General features: G+C 44.2%; 1 protein-coding gene across 1 annotated transcript in view; it reads right to left on the bottom strand.

Annotated features, from left to right (window-relative positions):
* Nucleotides 1-14,910: 14,910 nt before the first annotated feature.
* Nucleotides 14,911-18,388, bottom strand: part of LOC144734396 (actin-related protein 3-like) — a 28,947-nt gene continuing 25,469 nt past the window's right edge. The window contains exon 12 of the mRNA XM_078616596.1: nucleotides 14,911-16,683. Coding sequence (XP_078472722.1) covers nucleotides 16,588-16,683 — 96 coding nt within the window. The 3' untranslated portion in view covers nucleotides 14,911-16,587. The remainder of the gene's footprint in view (nucleotides 16,684-18,388) is intronic.

Here is an 18,388-nt window from a genome sequence, read left to right on the forward strand (position 1 = left end):
ATGGAAGGAGTCCGCTCCCTTTGACAGCCTGTGACCGGTCCTAAGGGATGGTGTCTTGATGATGTACGAGGATGTGTTCCGTCGGCACCATTTCATTGTGCCCGCTGCCCTCCACCACAAGCTAACTCGGGAAGTGCATGAGAACAAGTTGTTACACCTTGGAGTGCAGGAAACATTACTAATGTTGCAATGCAATTATTATTGGCCGGGGATGTCAAGCGACGTGCACGACCTCATTCAGGATTGCATGGAATTCACACGTAGGAAACCGCCGTTGGAAAAGTCACAGCCTCCATTGCAGTCTATTTCGGTTTCGCGCATCGACTAGTTGGTCGCACTCGACATCTTCGGGCCATTTCCTGCCAAGCAGAAAGGGAACAGATTTCTATTGGTAGGAGTTGAATGTTTGTCACGATGGCCTATGGCCTGGCCGCTGCCCGACCAGTTGGCAGCCTCTATTGCGGATGCGTTTTTGCATGGTTACGTGTTGGACAAGGGTGCACCCGAGCAGCTTCTCATGGATCAGGGCTGAAAATGTTCCTCTAAGCTACTACGAGAAGTTTGCGATGTCCTCGGCACTGATAAGATTCGAAGTTCCCCTTACCATCTTCAGACGGATGGGATGGTACAACAGCTGCATGAAACTCTGACAGCTATGCCTACTCTTGCTGTCAGAGCAGCCCAAACGATTTTGGATCTGCATGTTCCAGGAGTGTTGGCTGCATAATACTCCGATTTACGTCTCCCCCTTTAACGTCGTTTCTCAAATATGTGCTCTCATTATGATTGCGGCAGGAGATTGACAGGGTCAGGCCAGTCATACATCGAGCAAACACAGCTTTGTATAGAGATGCTGTCGGGTCAGCGGTTGTTTTTCTGGATTCTGTTGGAAGGGAGGCGGGTGCAAACGTCGTGATTAAGGCCTTGGTGAGGGAGTCGGTAGAGAGCCCGCCAGGCATGCAGATGTAGGTTCCCTTGCGGTACCGCAAGCGGTTACATTCGGCTGACCCAGATGCGGCGGTTCTCTTTATGCCATCCAACAAAGCGACACGTGGGCTTACGCTGGTGGGTGCGCAGACAATCCTGAGGGCGAGCCAAAAACCGTTCCTGCAAGTGTTAAATGTGGGTGGAAGGATGGCTATGGTACAAGCGGGTACCGTGTTGGCTCATGCGATGCCCGCGTGTTGCGAGGTGGGAGACCCAGCAGCGACAGACACTGTGGGAGCGGTAGAGGAGAGAGCCGAGTCAATTGAAATGTGGGGAGAAACCCTTTGAATGAGAATCCTAATTTATCTAAGGCGCAACGGGGTGAATTGAAGTCGTTGTTGCTGCAATTTTCGGACGTTTTCAGGAAGGGCAAGTTTGACATCGGTCGTACTTCTCTATTGATATGGGAGACTCAGCCCCGATTCGCCAGAACTCATATCGGATGAGTCCAGTGGAGAAGGAGCATGTGAAACAGGCAGTGGACGAGATGTTGGCGGCGGATATAATTTCGCTGTCGACCAGTCCTTGGGGTGCCTCTGTAGTGCTAGTGAAAAAGTAATACGGTAGTCTGAAGTCCTGTGTTGATTTCCATAAACTGAACAAGCTGATGCATACCCACTTCCGCATATGACGTTGGACGCGTTGTCGGGTGATCGTTTTTTTTCTACGCTGGATTTGCTGTCGGGATTTTGGCAATTACCCCTGGATGAGTCATCTAAACTGAAAACTGCATTTTGTACGCCACACAGACTGTATCAGTTTAATTATCTCCTGATGGAGTTGCATTCGGCACCTGCCACATTCCAGAGGCTCATGGAGTTGGTTCTGGCAGGACTGCAATGGGGCTCGTGCCTCATTTATTTGGATGATGTGATCGTGTTCGGTCATACATTCGAGAAGCATTAGCAACAGTTGCGTACGGTGTTATCCAGAGTACGCTCTGCTAATTTGAAATTGAAGCCCACAATGTAATTTATTGCAATCCTCTGTATGGTACTTGTGTAATGCGAGCAAGGACAGGGTGGGCGCTGCCTCCGCACCACTCACACGGGCCGGGGTATTGGAGAGGCGGAGCCTGGTTGTCGGGGTGAGTGGGGGCGGAGACAGGGGCAGTAAGAGAAGGTGGAGTTTGGGTCACGTGGGAGAGGGGATATAAGGAGAGGAGGAGGGGGAGAAGAGAGTGAACCACGGAGGGGAGCCATGCTGGCGGTGAAGGGAGAAGTGGCGCCATTGCCACGTGGTCGGGGCCGATAGGCGCACTGGGGTCCAGCGTGCGCGGGCAGCGGAGCGTGTGGGACCGCACGGAGAGAGAGAGAGCCAGAGTGGGTGTGGGGGACCCGAAGGGCGGTGTGGCCCGGGCGGGTGAGGAGAGAGCACACGGAGGGGCCGGTGGAGACGGCGTGGCGAGAGCCACACGGAGCGTGCGCGGGGCGCACGGCGACGGAGAGAAAGAGCCACACGGAACGTGCGCGGGGCGCACGGCGAGGGTCGGAGCGAGGACCAGCGGGTGCGAGGAAAGAACCCAATAAAGGACACTTGGGACACATTGTGAGCGCTTCTGAAATAGCTACAGACCCCGACAAAACAGTGTGCGTGCGCGATTGGCCGACCCTAAAGTCTGTGGGTGAGGTGCGCAGTTTTGTCGAATTCACGTCCTATTATTGATGGTTCATTCCACGGTTCGCGGCCGTTGCAAAGCCCTTGCATGCATTGACTGCCAATATCTAAAAGTTCAAATAGGGAGAGGAGGAAGAGGCTGCGTTTGTCGCACTACGCGACTGCCTCTCCAATGCACCTCCTTTGGCTTATCCCGATTTCTCTCTGCCCTTCATCTTAGACATTGACGCGAGTGACCTGGGTATAGGGGCTGTCCTGTCTCAAGTAAAAAACGGAGTCGAGAGGGTCATCACCTATGGTAGTTGCGTTCTGTCGCCGGCTGAGCAGTGGTATTGTGTTACCCCGAGGGAGCTGCTGGCAATGATCTGCTTTATATAAAAATACAGGCCCTACCTCTATGGCAGGGACTTCGTGGTCCGCACTGACCATGCGGCTTTGCAGTACTCCCTGCGGGTTGACCAACCTTCCAGTCAGTGCTCACGTTGGCTGGAAATACTGCAAGAGTACTCCTTCCAGGTGGTCTATATGAAGGTTTCGCTGGGGGAGGCAGAACCCACCGTAGCGAATGTGCCTAGTGACAATACACTGGGGCTGACGCATGCTAAATGTGAACAGCAGCAGATGGAGGATGGTTCGTTGTTAGCTTTGCGGCATCATGCGGAAACAAAGCGGGATACCCCTGCCTCGGCGGGAGTCTCGCAGTTCATTATCCATGAGGGACTTTTAATGCGGTGGGATGGGGTCACCCATCATCGGTGCCTGGTGGTCTCCACTTCCCTACGGGGTAAGCTGATGCGTGCGGTGCATGACACTAAACTGCTGCACCTTGGACGTCATAAGACACTGTGACTTTGCAGTGATCACGGTGTCCCGTATCAACTAATTGGTCACGCTAGATATCCTGGGCCCCTTTCCATGTTCACAAAAGGGGAACAAATTTCTTCTTGTGGGGGTGGAATATTTTACCAGGTGGCCAATGGCTTGGCCGTTACCGGATCAAACAGCTACATCCATTGCTGACGTGTTCCTGCACGGCAACATGTTAGACAAGGGGGCCCCAGAGCAGCTTCTCGCTGACAATGGTCGAAATTTTTCATCTAAGCTGCTGCGCGAGGTGTGTGACACGTTTGGTACTAAAAAGATTAGAACGTCCCCATACCACCCTCAAACGGATGAAATGGTAGAACACTTGAATAGGACGATAATATCCATGCTCTGTCAGGCAGTGAATGAGGCAGAAATGGAAACGGACTGGGACTTGCATGTCCCTGAGGTTCTGGCAGCATACAGGATAGCTCCACATGCCTCTGGGATTTTCCCCTTTTTTCTAATGTACGGGCGGGAGCACGAGCCCCCCCATAGAGGTTCAACTGTATATGGCTTTAAAGGAACAAATACTGGATGCACCCATGACGCTGCAGGTTACGCTCAGGTGGGTGTCCGAGGCACGTGCTGCAGTGAGGGAAAATACTGCCAGGGCACAAGCCGCTAATGAGAAGAGCGCATGGCGGTGCAAGCACGTGCTTCCTTGGGCTTTCGGCGACAGCGTGGCTGCATTGTCTGCAGGTGCCGCTGCGTACATCACCTAAGTTGCACTGCCTATGGCGGGGACCGGTCGAGATTGTGGAAGTGAATCGTCCGCAGTGCGTGCAAGTACAGGCAGGGCGTCGCCGTTGGTTTGTCCACCCATCGCGCCTAAAACCATACGTCCATCCCCGCCCAGACATCTCATTTCCATATCCTGTGCGGCCGGGGTCTGGTGTGTCCGAGGTGCCAGGGCAGTCATCCAAAGTAATTGTAAAACACAGGGAACGCATTGTGCCGCCCACCGAATGCGACTCTCTGAGTCTCAGAGGACCACAAGACTCTGCCATGTGCAATGGACCGGCATCAAGGACCTGGTCGATAACTTTACGGCTGTGATCGCGGTTCTCCAAAACACGAAGTGAACTTTCTATTCCCAAGGCCAAACATTTTTTCGTGTGTACCCCGGGGTGGTTGTGCTGTTCGTGTTAGGTGGCTTGCACCACTCACTCATTGTATTGTTGTTGGTTTCTATAGTCGAGTTGCGGCTTCTTCTATTCAGATGTGGTTGTCATTCTGCCCCTAATTGTTGAATTTTTGTCTTTTTTAAGTCTTGGTATTAGCCGGGATGGCTACATTTTGCATTGAGATCGAAACGTCGTGATCTATTATTTTTTCTACCTACGTGACTTTACCGAAAGAACCAAAAAATAGGGGTGATGGAATGACAGTAGAGTCTAGCTGCGGTGTGAATGCACTAGTGGCCACGGGAGTACGAAGGGACTGGTGGCTATGGGAATGATCGAGAAGGGGAGCGTGGTCAGGTGACGGAAGAGGATGGTAGAATCTGCTGGTGGAGCGAGCGTCCAGAGTCAGCGAGAAGGTTCGGGAAGGGGGGCGTGGCCTCGGTCCGTACATAAGGGAGATGCGCGGGAGACTCGGGGTTGTTGCAATGGGGTCTCTGCCTGTTCGAGTGAACGTGTCGTCAATAAAGAAACCATCCCAAGAAAAGTGTGTAAATTCTTCTTTACACAAGGATCTGAACTTGATTGGACAGAAAAAAGTACCAGGGGAAAAGTTGGCCATAAACGTAAACTCATGGAACGGGTATATAAGCACTTCTTTTTTTACTCAGCAATGCCATTGTAAGTAATCCTTTATAATAGATTTGGAGTTCATAAGCTGAATACCACTTTGTGGGCTGTCAACAGCGTTTGTCCAGTGACGGAACTAGTCCATGCCACATGAATGTGGAATTTTCACTTTCTCAGCATCATCAATGGCGATGGCACCACCCAATGATTTTTTTAATATGGGGGTATTTTTTGCATTTGGCAATAATATACTGTAGATTGGGCTAATGTTCGAGGCAACTGACCATTTTTCATTAAAATCCAGCAGCATTTGTTTAACAAGCCTGAATGTTGATGAGACCAAAATGTTGAAACTGGTCCAAAATGGTTGAAACTGGCATAGTTGGCATGGATTACACTTTAATACATTCTGCTTAATAGTATTGGTCTATAAGGCTAATCGAGTGATGGACTAAAACTTTATTTATTTATTTTACATATATGTGGAGACAGAATAAAGTTCTCCTTATATTTGTATGTTCCTTATAACACAGGTAAGACGTTTAAACAGTATTCTCGTGATAGTATTTTATTTTTTCCCCAATATTATCCAGATGTTGCTTCAGTGCCAAGTCATGTGTAATAAAGGACTCTGTCAGGCGATGCTGGTCTCCGTTCGTCTTTTATTTAGGTTCTTTTCCGCACCCCCACTGGCCTTCCTCCTGGACCAGTGCTGTCTCGCGTGCGCCCCGCGCACGCTCTCTCTCTCTCCCGGACCAGTCCTGTCTCACGTGCGCCCCACGCACGCTCTCTCCCTCTCCCGGACCAGTCCTGTCTCGCGTACGCCCCGCGTACGCTCTCTCTCTCTCTCTCGTGCCCCGCACACTCCCCTATTCCCGCACTCCGCACACCGCTGAATGACGGCGTGCAGAGGTCCTTCGGCCACGTGGCCGATGGCGCGGATCCCTCTCACCACCCAACGTCGCTCAGCCTCTTAGTTTCCCCGACTGCCCCGATCTCTTCCGGGCTCCCACTTATATACATTCCCCCCCACGTGACCCTGACTCCTCCCCTTCCGGATCCCTCAGATCCGGCCTTCCCATACTACCCCGCTGGTTCCGCCCTCATTCACCTCGCCTCCCATTGGAGCCGAGGTGAACGGTGGCCCCTCCCACACACCCCGCAGACCAGGCTCCGCCCCCCAATACCCCGGGCCGTGTGATTGGACCCGAGCCCAGCAACAACCCCATTTACGCTCGCATTACACATGTAAGGAAATAGCCATTCCGATTTCTTGCAGTGCAGTGCAAGTCTTCATGTTAAAGACCACTCCATAGATGCAGATATTTAGAGCTACTGCTAAGATCCCTTCAAGTGACCTGCTTCGTATAGTAGAGGGTGGCACTTTCCCATTCACCCTACCACAGAGAGTAATGTTTGCAACAGGGCAATCGAAATTATGTTTTTCATTCTCGGAGCTGGAATTTATTCCAATTAGAAACTGAAACAAATTGAATGTGATAATGGTGTGCAGTCATTAATGTCTAGACTGAGACTTTAAAATGAACTTGATTGAGAACTCAGTTTAATCAAATGCAGCTGCTTGGATTCAACCCCAGGATCTCGGTGGTGCCAGCTCGACACAGTACTTAAAGATAAAAGATCACATTTTACAATGTGGTGCATGTCTAATGTTCATAAGAAGGGTCAATGACAGCACTGTAGTTTACAGTGCATTGTTCAATCACAAAGTGTAAATGAGGTTGATGGGGTGCGATCCTGTCCTGTTCAAGGCCTCAGTTGTACCGTGTCAATATGAAGGCCGGAAATAAATAAAACAGTTCTTGCAGTAAAAGCTTGACCACACGGCTATTCAGAAAATCAACCAATAAAGGGACAATTTCTACAATTACCATATTGATGTGCATTTAGCCAGCTGGGGAAAAAAATAAAGAGTTGTCACAGCTGTTGCTAGGCTTGCGGAGGAAATCACCACTTCTTGGACCACCTGCCATGCCCCTAATGTAGTGTTATAAACTCAGTGACTTGTTCAAGTCTTGTGACCCATTTTCAGCAATTTAAAAACCACACGGGAAGCTCTATCCTGCAGTGTTCATTGTGTCTTTTTCATTCCAAAGGCAATTAGATGCAATTGCTCACACTGCATGGCAACACAGTTTTCTCAAATTATTATTTGGTTTTGATCTGCAAAATGTCCCCTGAGCAAACGACTCTTCATAGCCATGCAGAGAATATGTTGTTGAGAAAAATAGCTTTGTTTCTCTGCATTTACAAAACAATAATGCAATACACATATTCCTACTGCAAACACGTAATTGTGATTGTTACCTTTTAAGCTTGGGTTCATTGTGGCATTAATAGAGGGAAAAATTAGGTGCTTTGCTGTGGCTAAGAAAATAAAAATGACAGCATGATTGGCAGCAGACTTCAACAGTAAAAAGCCTTACACATGTTATTTTAAAATGGTAAAAAAGTATATCACTTGGTAGCAAGTCAAAATTGGTCCTATGCAGAATGTTGAATTTCACCACTGTCTCTGAATCAACATGGAAATGAGCATTTACAATTTACAATGCTCATTTGAGTATTGGACACTTACTTTTGACGTGCAGCTCAGCTTACATCACTCTAGGTATCAGCAAACCAAACAAGATTTCCACATTTTACACTGCAGAACTTGCAGAGTAACACTGCATTCCACAACCAAAACATGTATTACATATGAGTCGCCATCATAAGATTATTTGCCAAGATGGGCTTACGTCTATACGCACAATGGCGCATCAAATAAAGAGATAGCGTTTCCAACAAAAGTGAAATCTTTCTTGTCAGAGGCAGGACAATGAGAAAAAAACCTTTTGACACATTGACATTGAGGATTTTTAGACCCATGTCAAACTACGTATAACCGATTGAGTATAACTATGTCACTCAAACAACTACAAATAAGGCAACAAAAGACGCACCGAAATGGCACAATATAAGTAGAGCATCATCTATAACAAACCCATGCAGTAGATATTGGGCCAAATTAATATACTGAAGCTGCAACACATCACATTGGAGACATTGATACTTTTTTGCACAAAAATATCACGAGAGAACATTAGCTAACACGATAGAGTTATAAATGTCGAGCTGATACCGAACCAGCACCTCGAACATTCCCTAGGAAAATCCATAAATGCATTTTTTATATATAAAAAAGATATTTCACCGTTACCCAGATTCAGGATGTTTCCAATGCTGTCATCCTATATCAGAGTATACTTTTATCCACATTTACATGTTTTATTATCCAACACTGTAAAGAAGCCAATGCCAAATGTATGAACTTAAACTTATTATTGCAGAATTCCCGAAAATTATGTAAATTACTTTTTTTATTGCATGGCTCTCAGTTTATTCAGTAATTATTAAAATACAAATCACCATTCAACACGAACGTTTTTACTTGCAGTCCTGTCTCGAAATGCAGTTTACTATTATTCCTTGGCTTTTATTTCTTTCGATATTTACAGAATTTCATGTTATTGTAGTAATAATTCAGAACTAATACAGTAATGTAATCGCTGTCAATTGCAAAAGACAATCCGTTACTTAGATTATCTACAATATTCCTAATGACCGTAATTACACGGAAATTCAGATTTTTATTTTTTTTATGTTTAACTGACTGCAGCAATCATTCCAAAATTATTCAAGGCAGGAAAATGTCTACAGGAAATTTGCATGAACTGTTATGGTTTAACCCCTGCGTGAAAAAAAATATATAGCATAGAGATGGAGGGGGCCTTAATCACATATTAGGATGCTTTGTTCCCATAAGGACAGCCCTTATGCAAATGAGATCCCTCTGCTCAGGGTGCGTTGTTCGCGGTTTCCATCGGGAAATTAATTAGGATGACGATCGTATTTTGGTAATTGTAATAATAATTAAGGCATTGCCTGATGGTAATGATGATGATACACATTGGCTGATGATGATAGATAATGGCTGACTAGTGGTGAGGATAGCATTGGCTTACGTAGATTATGGTGGTGGTGGAGGATGATATTAGTTCTGGTAAGGATAATTGTGATGGTGGTCAGGAGATTAGTAATTATGGTGGTACTGCAATACTGTATGGTGGTGGTAGTGTTGATGAGGATAGTAGTGGTGCACAATACTGTAGATTCATTAGTTTGTACTGGCGCCATCCCATTTTGCTGATAAAATTAAACCTATCAGAACATGCAGCTCCATGTGAAGGGGACAATGTGACTTGTTTCTCTGGGCAACTGCGAGTGAGGACACTGCTCCCACCAACCACAGTGCTCGAGCTCAGACTGCACGGGTTGGGAAATTGCTCACCACAGCACTGTCACAAGTAAAGTCCTCATCTGAGAGTACTTTCGGTGCATGTGGTCGGCAAATAACACCCCCTGAGGTGGCTCCAAAAATAATGCTAAATTTACTGGGGTTACTCAAGTAGGTTCGACAGCAGCAGGAGAACTAGCAGTTGGGATGTAATGATGAATTGATTCGATTATTATTTGGTTCTAATCAGTCCCTCCAGAAAAACGCGATTATGCGATCGCAAGATTTCACGCAAAATCAGCCAAAGTCCGCATATTTATGCGGGGGGCGCGTTTTTTCAAATACGCCGCACTTTCGCCGCATAAATTGCAGATTTCCGCGCGCAAAATATGCGGGCTTGCATGATTTCATAATCCCCGCATTTTCGTTGCAAAAAGTCACATATATCTTAGTAGAAAGTTGAAAAATGTTGCGTTTACTTCACACAAGCGCAGCCATTTCCCCTGTTGCCACGGGAACGTTATGAAGTGACGTTACTCATTACGCGACATCATTGAAAAGCTGCAAACCCCGCGATGCCAATGAAACCATGATGAAGCCCGCAAATCTTTCTCATTTGCCAACAAACATAAGCGCAAAAGACCGCGCAAAGCAGTTCCCCAGTGTGTTACATGACAGTGGGGGCAAATTATTTTGCATAGCTACCTCTGTAAAACAGGAAGCACACATTTTATTTCTTAATATTTTATTTATTCATTTTTACAGAAGTTGTAGCATATTCATTTTGTAAAGCTACAGAACTTGTTCGACTCAATGTTTTGTAAGTTTGAGCCATCTGTTTGTTAAGGTCTGAAATAAAACAAGATGAGAACTTAAATATTCCCAGCACTTTCTGTGATGTAGTATGCTTGCTTATCATAGGAAGTAATAAGAAATGACTCTTTACATTAAAGTAGTAGCCTAGTGAATAGGGTGTTGGGGGAATCACTTTTTTTTCTCTTTTTCATCAAACCGCAGTTTTTGCAAGTTCCCGCAATTTTTGCAAGTTCCCGCAATTTTTGCAAGTTCCCGCAATTTAATCGTATAAAATTGCATAAATATCCCGCATATTCCATCGCATTTTTTAAGAAAACGTGCCGCACAATCAACGATTTTTGCCCGCAACAATCACCAAAAAACTCCGCGTTTTTCTGGAGGGACTGTCTAATGCTCACGATGCACGCTTACAATTGTGCATGTGAGAATCAACATGGTTTTGATTCGTATGTAATTCGTTCATTCGTGACTCCTGCAGCCACTAGAGGTGCTTCAATGCAACACAATGAAAACAAAATGGTTCTTTGTTATCTCGACATCGTAATAGTTCATCAAATCACGAATAAGCCTAGATTGTTAGATGCCAGTTAACAGCACCCAGAGAGGTTCCAAAGGTGGGAGGTCGGTCGGATGAAACACCGGTTGTGTGGGTTACATTGTAGAGGGCCCGTTTTGCCATGGGCTTCCAGCACGGGAAAAAACTGCACCATTGTTACGCCTGGTCTGCACCCCATAGCCCAACATGTCTCCATAGCCACTATGCAGTATCCATTTGTCTACACAGAAACTTGTAACCCTATATAATCCAGTGTAGAGACGGGCTTGATGGGTCATGTAAACATAATCGACATTAAACATACACTCATGTGCTGTTATTCGAAGTCGTTGCGATCCCCTCTCCATTTGGATGTCAGTGTGACTTGTAGGATTCTAACCTATATATATCGATAGGTCAAAAATTGGCATAATCTACAGAAGTATTCGACTCATACCCTCCGTTTGGCTGCCATCTATGAGCGACATCACCCCTCCTCACATCCATCGGGAGGCTAAGGCTTGCCACGCTTTTGCAGAATATTCACACAAACTCAAAGTCTGCGGTCAATCTCTTTGGCTCACCTGCTGCTATCATCACAGCACGCACTGCGGGCCTATATGCCATGCCAGGACGCATCAGCAAAGTCACTGGAGCACGGGTAGCTCTCATACACAACAAGGAACCAATTCCTCGGGGATGATCCTATGATCCAGTGGGATGAATGGGCCCTGCTCACCGTGCTCAAGAAATTACCAAGGCCTGTGTGCAGCAAGCCTGTACAGATGGGGCTTACGCGACAACCCAATCTGTAGCTGTGGTGCAGGAGAGAAAATTACGTACATTGTTGAAGACTGACCGCTAACCAAGGTTAGCGGGCGGTCCGAGGACACTCAAGCTGATTGCCTCGACACAAACCCGCCTCCGATTAGCATGGTCGGCTCCATGCGGTGTGAAAAATCTTCAACATACATAAAGACCCATTTGAAAATGTATTTAGACAAAGTGAGGCTTTTAGGATAAAGACATGTGTTTGATGCAGTCAGTTGCCCTCTACCTTTACTCTTCACCCCACCAAAAATATAATCGATTTGGTTCCTGGATTCGGCACAGATTAGGCAAAGTGCACTTTGGGCCAGCAACAAATTTCCAAGCAGCTCTCTTATCTAGTATTTCCTGAAAACCCCGACGAGCATGGGCCTAATTATTCACGAGCAGCCACAATTTAAATGGGATTTACTTGGGACGCACAGAAAATGGGATTTCAGATGCACTTTCCCTGCAAGCGATTGGATAACAGAAATATCTGCATAATATTATAATTTTCCTTTATATTCTGAGCTGGTAACCAGATCGAATTGTTAAGCCTCTATATGAAACTAACTACTGTAAAGTAATGATATAGGGAGATTGTTTAATCAACATACCAATTAAATTATTTAAGTGACCAATTGGCCTTCTGGATCAATTTATGTACAGTAACACCCCGGTATACATCGGAGATGCGTTCCTGAAAAGTGCAACGAATATCAAAACGACGTAAATCAAATCAATTTACAGGGTAGGTAGAGGCGACGGCTGAGCCGATGGATACGAGAAAAGATGAATGATGCTGTCAGTGACGTATAGGTTGAGGTGACGCAAATCAGTTAGTGGTATTAATAAAGTACCGACATATTTGAGAAACGACGTTAAAGGGGGAGACGTAAATCGGAGTATTACTTTATTCAAAAGTAAAAACGTGGGGCCAGTTTGTATTTATTAAATTTGACCAGCAGAGTGTCCTATGAAACGAGTGTTACTGGGTTGCTTAATGTTATGGGTAAGAACCATCCATAATGCCAGGGCCCAATATTTTATGCAGCTTTATTGTACGGCTCGAATTTAACCTCATGGCGGGACCCAGGGTTCCCATATAGCCCCCCGCTCTCGCATAAGCATTATTTTATAATGTAAACAAAAACTTTGCTCTTTTTCACCAATGAGTTTGAAGGATGGTGGCAAGTGTTGTCTTGTTAAACTATGCCTTTAAAACTGAAAACTACTTACCTGCAGTGCCTCGATTTAAATACACTATCGAAAAAATAATTTACATCCCTCTGTCAATCAGTTTCTTAGTATGGATTTGTGAATACACTTTGTAAACAGTACATAAAATAGTACGCGTTTTCAATGCACGGCTCATATTGTAATAAGCGTTTATACCAATGTTACTCTGCAGAGTAGTGGGTCGCCGCTCCTCGTATCCGCAATGATATGAGCGGTATGTGGGGGACTATGGCTTAACCGTAAAAAAAACCCTATCTGCACAGATGCATACGGACGAGAGAAGTATTATTAAACAGGAGAAATGAACGGTGCAACGCATCTCATCTGTTAAATACCTGCAGGCAATAGGATTGCCATCGATTGATCCTGGCTGCAGACATTGGTAGGTCACAAATAATACAGGTAGGAACAATGTTCCACACTGCCCACCAGGGATTTATTGTCTGTCTGTCGTGCATAAATAAATATATAATACACACATCTCTTTGATTGGTGGAGACCTTACAAACAGCTCTTTGATTGGTGGAGACCTACTGCCGGGTACGGAGAGGGGAGGTGCCTAAGGGAGGAGGGTCAGGGGAGGGGCCTAAGGGAGGGGGGTCAGGGGAGGGGCCTAAGGATATGGGGGGTTGGTCAGGGGAGGGGCCTAAGGGAGGGGGTAATGGGAGGGGCCTAAGCAAGGGGGAGGATGCCGATAGTTAAGGGGGCTGGCTACCTGGCTGGCTGCCTGGCTACCTCAAGTCAAGTTATATTTTATACAGGTAGGAACAACAGGTTCCACACTTGCCCACCAGGGATTATTTGTCTGTCTGTCGTGCACGAATGCGCTGTCCAACCAAGTTCCTACCTGCCCACTCCGAAGGAACGTGTTAATGAAGATAAGAGAGCAGTTTCACTGTATTATGCATACCGTTATGACAAATAAAGAACTTAAGTCGTGTAGGCAGTTTGAGCAGCTAAGGAAAAGACTTATGATCCTGCCCATACCCGAGCATGAAATGCATTCGCTTGTTCAGCACTTCTGCGCATTCGTCCTCGCTGTGCTTGGACGATATGACAACAGAATGATGAATTGATTCGAATAAAATATTAACGATTTTGACCTCCGTTTATTCGGGACCCCGGGGTCCCGCCATAAGGTTTAATTGTCCATCTAACAATAATCACTCGGCACAAGTACATTTTGTGCATTTATATGCTCGTGGGACCACAAAGATAGTCTGGAGATGTTGCCATCCTAAATACCCCTTGCCTGAGTATTTGATGGCTCTGTGTTGATGGTCTGCAGCTTGACTCACCACAGCAGCATCCAGACATGATGTGAAACATGGAGCTGCATTTCTACTGTTGAAAATTACGTGGAGATGATGGCTCTATCATAGCAACGCATTATTCTGTTGGCCCAAGAGCCAATACCGAGGTCAAAAGTCAGTATAAGGTCACGCTGCAAACAGCTTAACAATGTATGGTGTGCACCACCATGAGCTGGTTATCTAGTATATGATATGACCTCTATGTCCTCAGACTAAGTACCGCATGTAACAGTCCTCCAGCTGGCTCAAATGCGTCGTAACATTTTTCAATGAGCTACTAGGCAGACATTTGATAACTTTTTGGGTGTTGGAGGAAAACGGCATAGCTCGAGAAATGTGACAACTGAGAGACCATTTAAACTCTGCAGATTGGACAGCAGTTAACTTTTTTGTACCGTCTTCTAATTTCCTATTGCAGCCAAGTTTCTGAGTCTCGTGGTGATGTACTTTGAAAAGCCTCCTTTTGGACACATCAGAAAAGTAGGCTGGCTATTTGCAGTAGAGTATTCACATCAACCAATATCAGCTAGCACAGTGAAGTATGATATAAATAAATAAACCCATGACCAGCACGGCATAGGGAGGTTTTTGTCCAGGAATGGGTTAATGGGCTGAAAAGTATCGTTACAACTGCTACCACATATTTTAGTATATAACATTCAAAAATCATTCAGCTGCAAAGAAGTGCCTTTTATTGGAATGCTGTACCTTTCATACAATCAGTATTTAGATCACGTGAAAAATAACAAAAGGCTATACTGCAGATCCAACAACATGAAAAGCCATTTTATGGTATTAATTTCCGAGTATCCAGTGACTTTACATTTTAATATTTCTAGTCACTTAAAACACCTTTTCTGGCATTCAGCTGAAAGTGTCACCAATTACAGTTGATATAGAAGAGTGTTTGGTCCACGCTGTAATTGAAAAATAGAATTATCAGAAATACAGCCACTCTCAGGGGTAAGGATAGATATTGGCATGTTTTGCTTTAAACCAAGGGAATGCATCATTTGCAGAAGAGGATGTTGAATTATCACACACCCATGTGAAATCACATTCGATGAATGCATTTTCAAAAATATCAATCCAATGATAGGTATTTAAGCAGACTACCTCAATACTGCACTTTTTTTTGCCAAAACCCTGTTTAAAGTAATTACGAAAAAAAGTATATTGTTTGGTCAGTACATAATCAATTTAACATCAAAACTTGGATCTTTGGAGGAAATCTTATCTTACAAACACAACTAACAAAATGTGTTTTCTGCAGTCCCAAATTACAATGCCAACTTGATTTTGATTAAAAAGTATATTTTCAGTGACAAGGTTAATTATTAAATTTTTCTTAAATGTACTTATATACAAGTTTAGTCATTCATTACTGCAAATTTGTGTCAAAATGGCGCCAATTTATATTTTGATCAGAAAGAAAATCTTCAGAAAAAACGAAATTACCCAACTTGGAACCTTATATAATGCATGATGTACAAGTAGAAAAAGTAATGGCAGGCCGATTGTTTCACAATCAACCACTGGCCAGCCTGTCCTGATAAACCACTCTGTGTGCATGTGCCAAGACACAGTGTAATAAAAAAATTTGCTTTACCATTATCAATCACAACCGATAACCAACAAACATTTCTGCAGAGGATCAATCATGTAGAGTTCGTAACATGTTTTCTTTCAAGCAAAGCTTAGAAGCGGGTCCTGATTCTCTTGAGGAAACCAATGATTCAGAGGATAGCAGACATCTATTTTTTTTTATTCAAACCCTGTTGCTCAATCCATCTCCAAAGCCCACACAAATGGTGGCAACCTGTGGCAATTTCAATGAAGCACTTATTTTTGTTTTTAAGCAATCCTCAAAACATTATTTTGAAATTGGCGTTCTAAAAAAGACTGGCAACACATTTATGAACCGTTTAAATGAGGCAGAATGGGAAAAAATATTCAGTGTTTTGGCAAATTCAGAGCAAAGCTGACACTTCGGTAATGTGCTATGCAGATTATTGCCCACCACTAAAGTCACAATTTGTGACAGCCACCTTTTAGATAAAATGTTGGTACTTAAGGCTTTTCATAACATCCCAGACAGCAAAGAACCATCTGATGATCAAGGGGCAGCCCATGACATCTGCATTGAAATACTTGAGTAATGCAATGCAAGCATTTGCATACAAATAACATTTGTCACAAAATAAAAAAAATCAAACCGAGCGGAAAGGTATTTCGTAGGTGGTATGTGTTTACAGTGTGTTGTGTCTGAGCTCTCTACACTGAAGAAGAAAGAGCTGGGAAGAAGGCTTGGAAACATCCTGTTTGGCAGAACTCAAAAGGAATGTGCAAGTGTTAGGACATCACGCCAAACACTGGGTTGTGACGGCAGATGCTGGGGCCATATTCCTCGTAATCCTTCTTGGTATGGCAAACCTGGAAAAACTCAGGCTGGGGGTCAACGGGGTGACAAAGCATGGTGTTAGAAAATTGTCCAACCTACTCAAAGTTCACTGAAACTAAGCTCATATTATAAGTGAATTTTTGTTTAATTCATTTTGACATTTCAAGTGTTTCAATAGAAACAGCAGTGCATACAGCATTCGGCAGACCTATAACATGTTTATTTTTTCTATTGGTGATAATGCGTTGGCAGTGGTGCACAAGCACAAACAAAAAAACTCACATTAGTACAATAACAACACCAATAATTGTCTCTTTCAGGCAATGTTATTGACGAATGTGTTGAGTAACATGTTGAAAATGACAAATAGCCCCTTTTCACTGGTACATCTAAGGTGCACCAACACAGAACCCTCACGGTACAGGTGGTTTTCCACTGGCTATTTGCAGTGCCGAACCAGAACCAAACTATGATACCCTGGCCTCATAATGCATCCGAATCTGGCGAGGGGCCCGGCAGGGCCAGGGGTGGGTCTAATTATGTGTTCAATGTGACGTCATCACACCTGAAAATTTACAAAATGGTGTTCAGCGGGTTTGAGCGAGTTGGAAGAGAGAAAACAGCCTTGCAGCGCTGAACAAATGTGAAAGAGTGTTTGTAGCCATGTGTGTGATTGTTCACTGCATCATATATGTGCGTCTCGATAACACACATTGTGTGACGTCTACATTGAAAACTCATTTCTTTAGAAATGCTTTTCGTACTCTTTGGTTCTTTCGGTAAAGTCACGTAGGTTTAAAAAATAATAGACCACGACGTTTTTTTTTTAAATTGTTATGACTAAAGATCACAATTTTATACTTTTTTTTTACATTGCATTGAATTGCAGCACTTCTTGTTGCTGCATGGGTAACGTGACCCCATTACATACAGCATATACATATCAAAAAGATTCTTTCACACATGATTCAACAAAATTATAGTTAACCTGGATAACAACTTGCCAATGCGTCTGGACCTTTTTGTACAAGACTATATTGCTATCGTAGCATTTTAGCAAGACTATACTATAATAACATTTGACATGGCCTCGTAATATCTAAAATATGCAACACAATTTTCCTCCAACAATATACCTGTCACTGCAATAAATTGTGCCTTGCAGGAGCACAAAAAATATAAAAGTGCTAATTCAGCCATAAAATACACACAAAGATACAGCTCTTGTGCCCGTTGTAGGAGGCTACTGCTTCTGCCATGACCAGCAGAGGTAGGGATGCTTTATAAGAACTAATGGATGTGGCATATTTTATCTGACTGTAAGATGCTTGAAGATTCATGATGATATACATTGTATACTACATAGCTAACTGGTATGTTCAATACATTCATATTTTGTAATGTTGCCAGTGATTGAGATAAAAATGTTTTTATATTTTCTGGCTATCTAAGGAAAATTGTAAATCTACAGAATGAATTAAATGTTAATGCCAACCTATAAATGATAAGTTATTGCTCATGATAGTTCGACTAAGTAACAGATGTGCTTCAGTTATTTAATTCGAGTCAGCAAGAGGAAAACCCAAAACCAGCAATGATGAGACATTGGGCTGGTACAATTATAGGATCTGTAACATTTTGTGCAAGAAGCACACCGACCTGCAGTATTAGGTGGTGGCAAATAGCTGACGGTAAAGCAGGGAACTTGCCAGTCTCTCCCTATGGATTTGTAGTTTTGATCTCTTAAATGCA

The sequence above is a fragment of the Lampetra planeri genome, chromosome 1 (assembly GCF_965212315.1).
Source record: "Lampetra planeri chromosome 1, kcLamPlan1.2.h2, whole genome shotgun sequence".
NCBI classification, from domain to species: domain Eukaryota; kingdom Metazoa; phylum Chordata; class Hyperoartia; order Petromyzontiformes; family Petromyzontidae; genus Lampetra; species Lampetra planeri.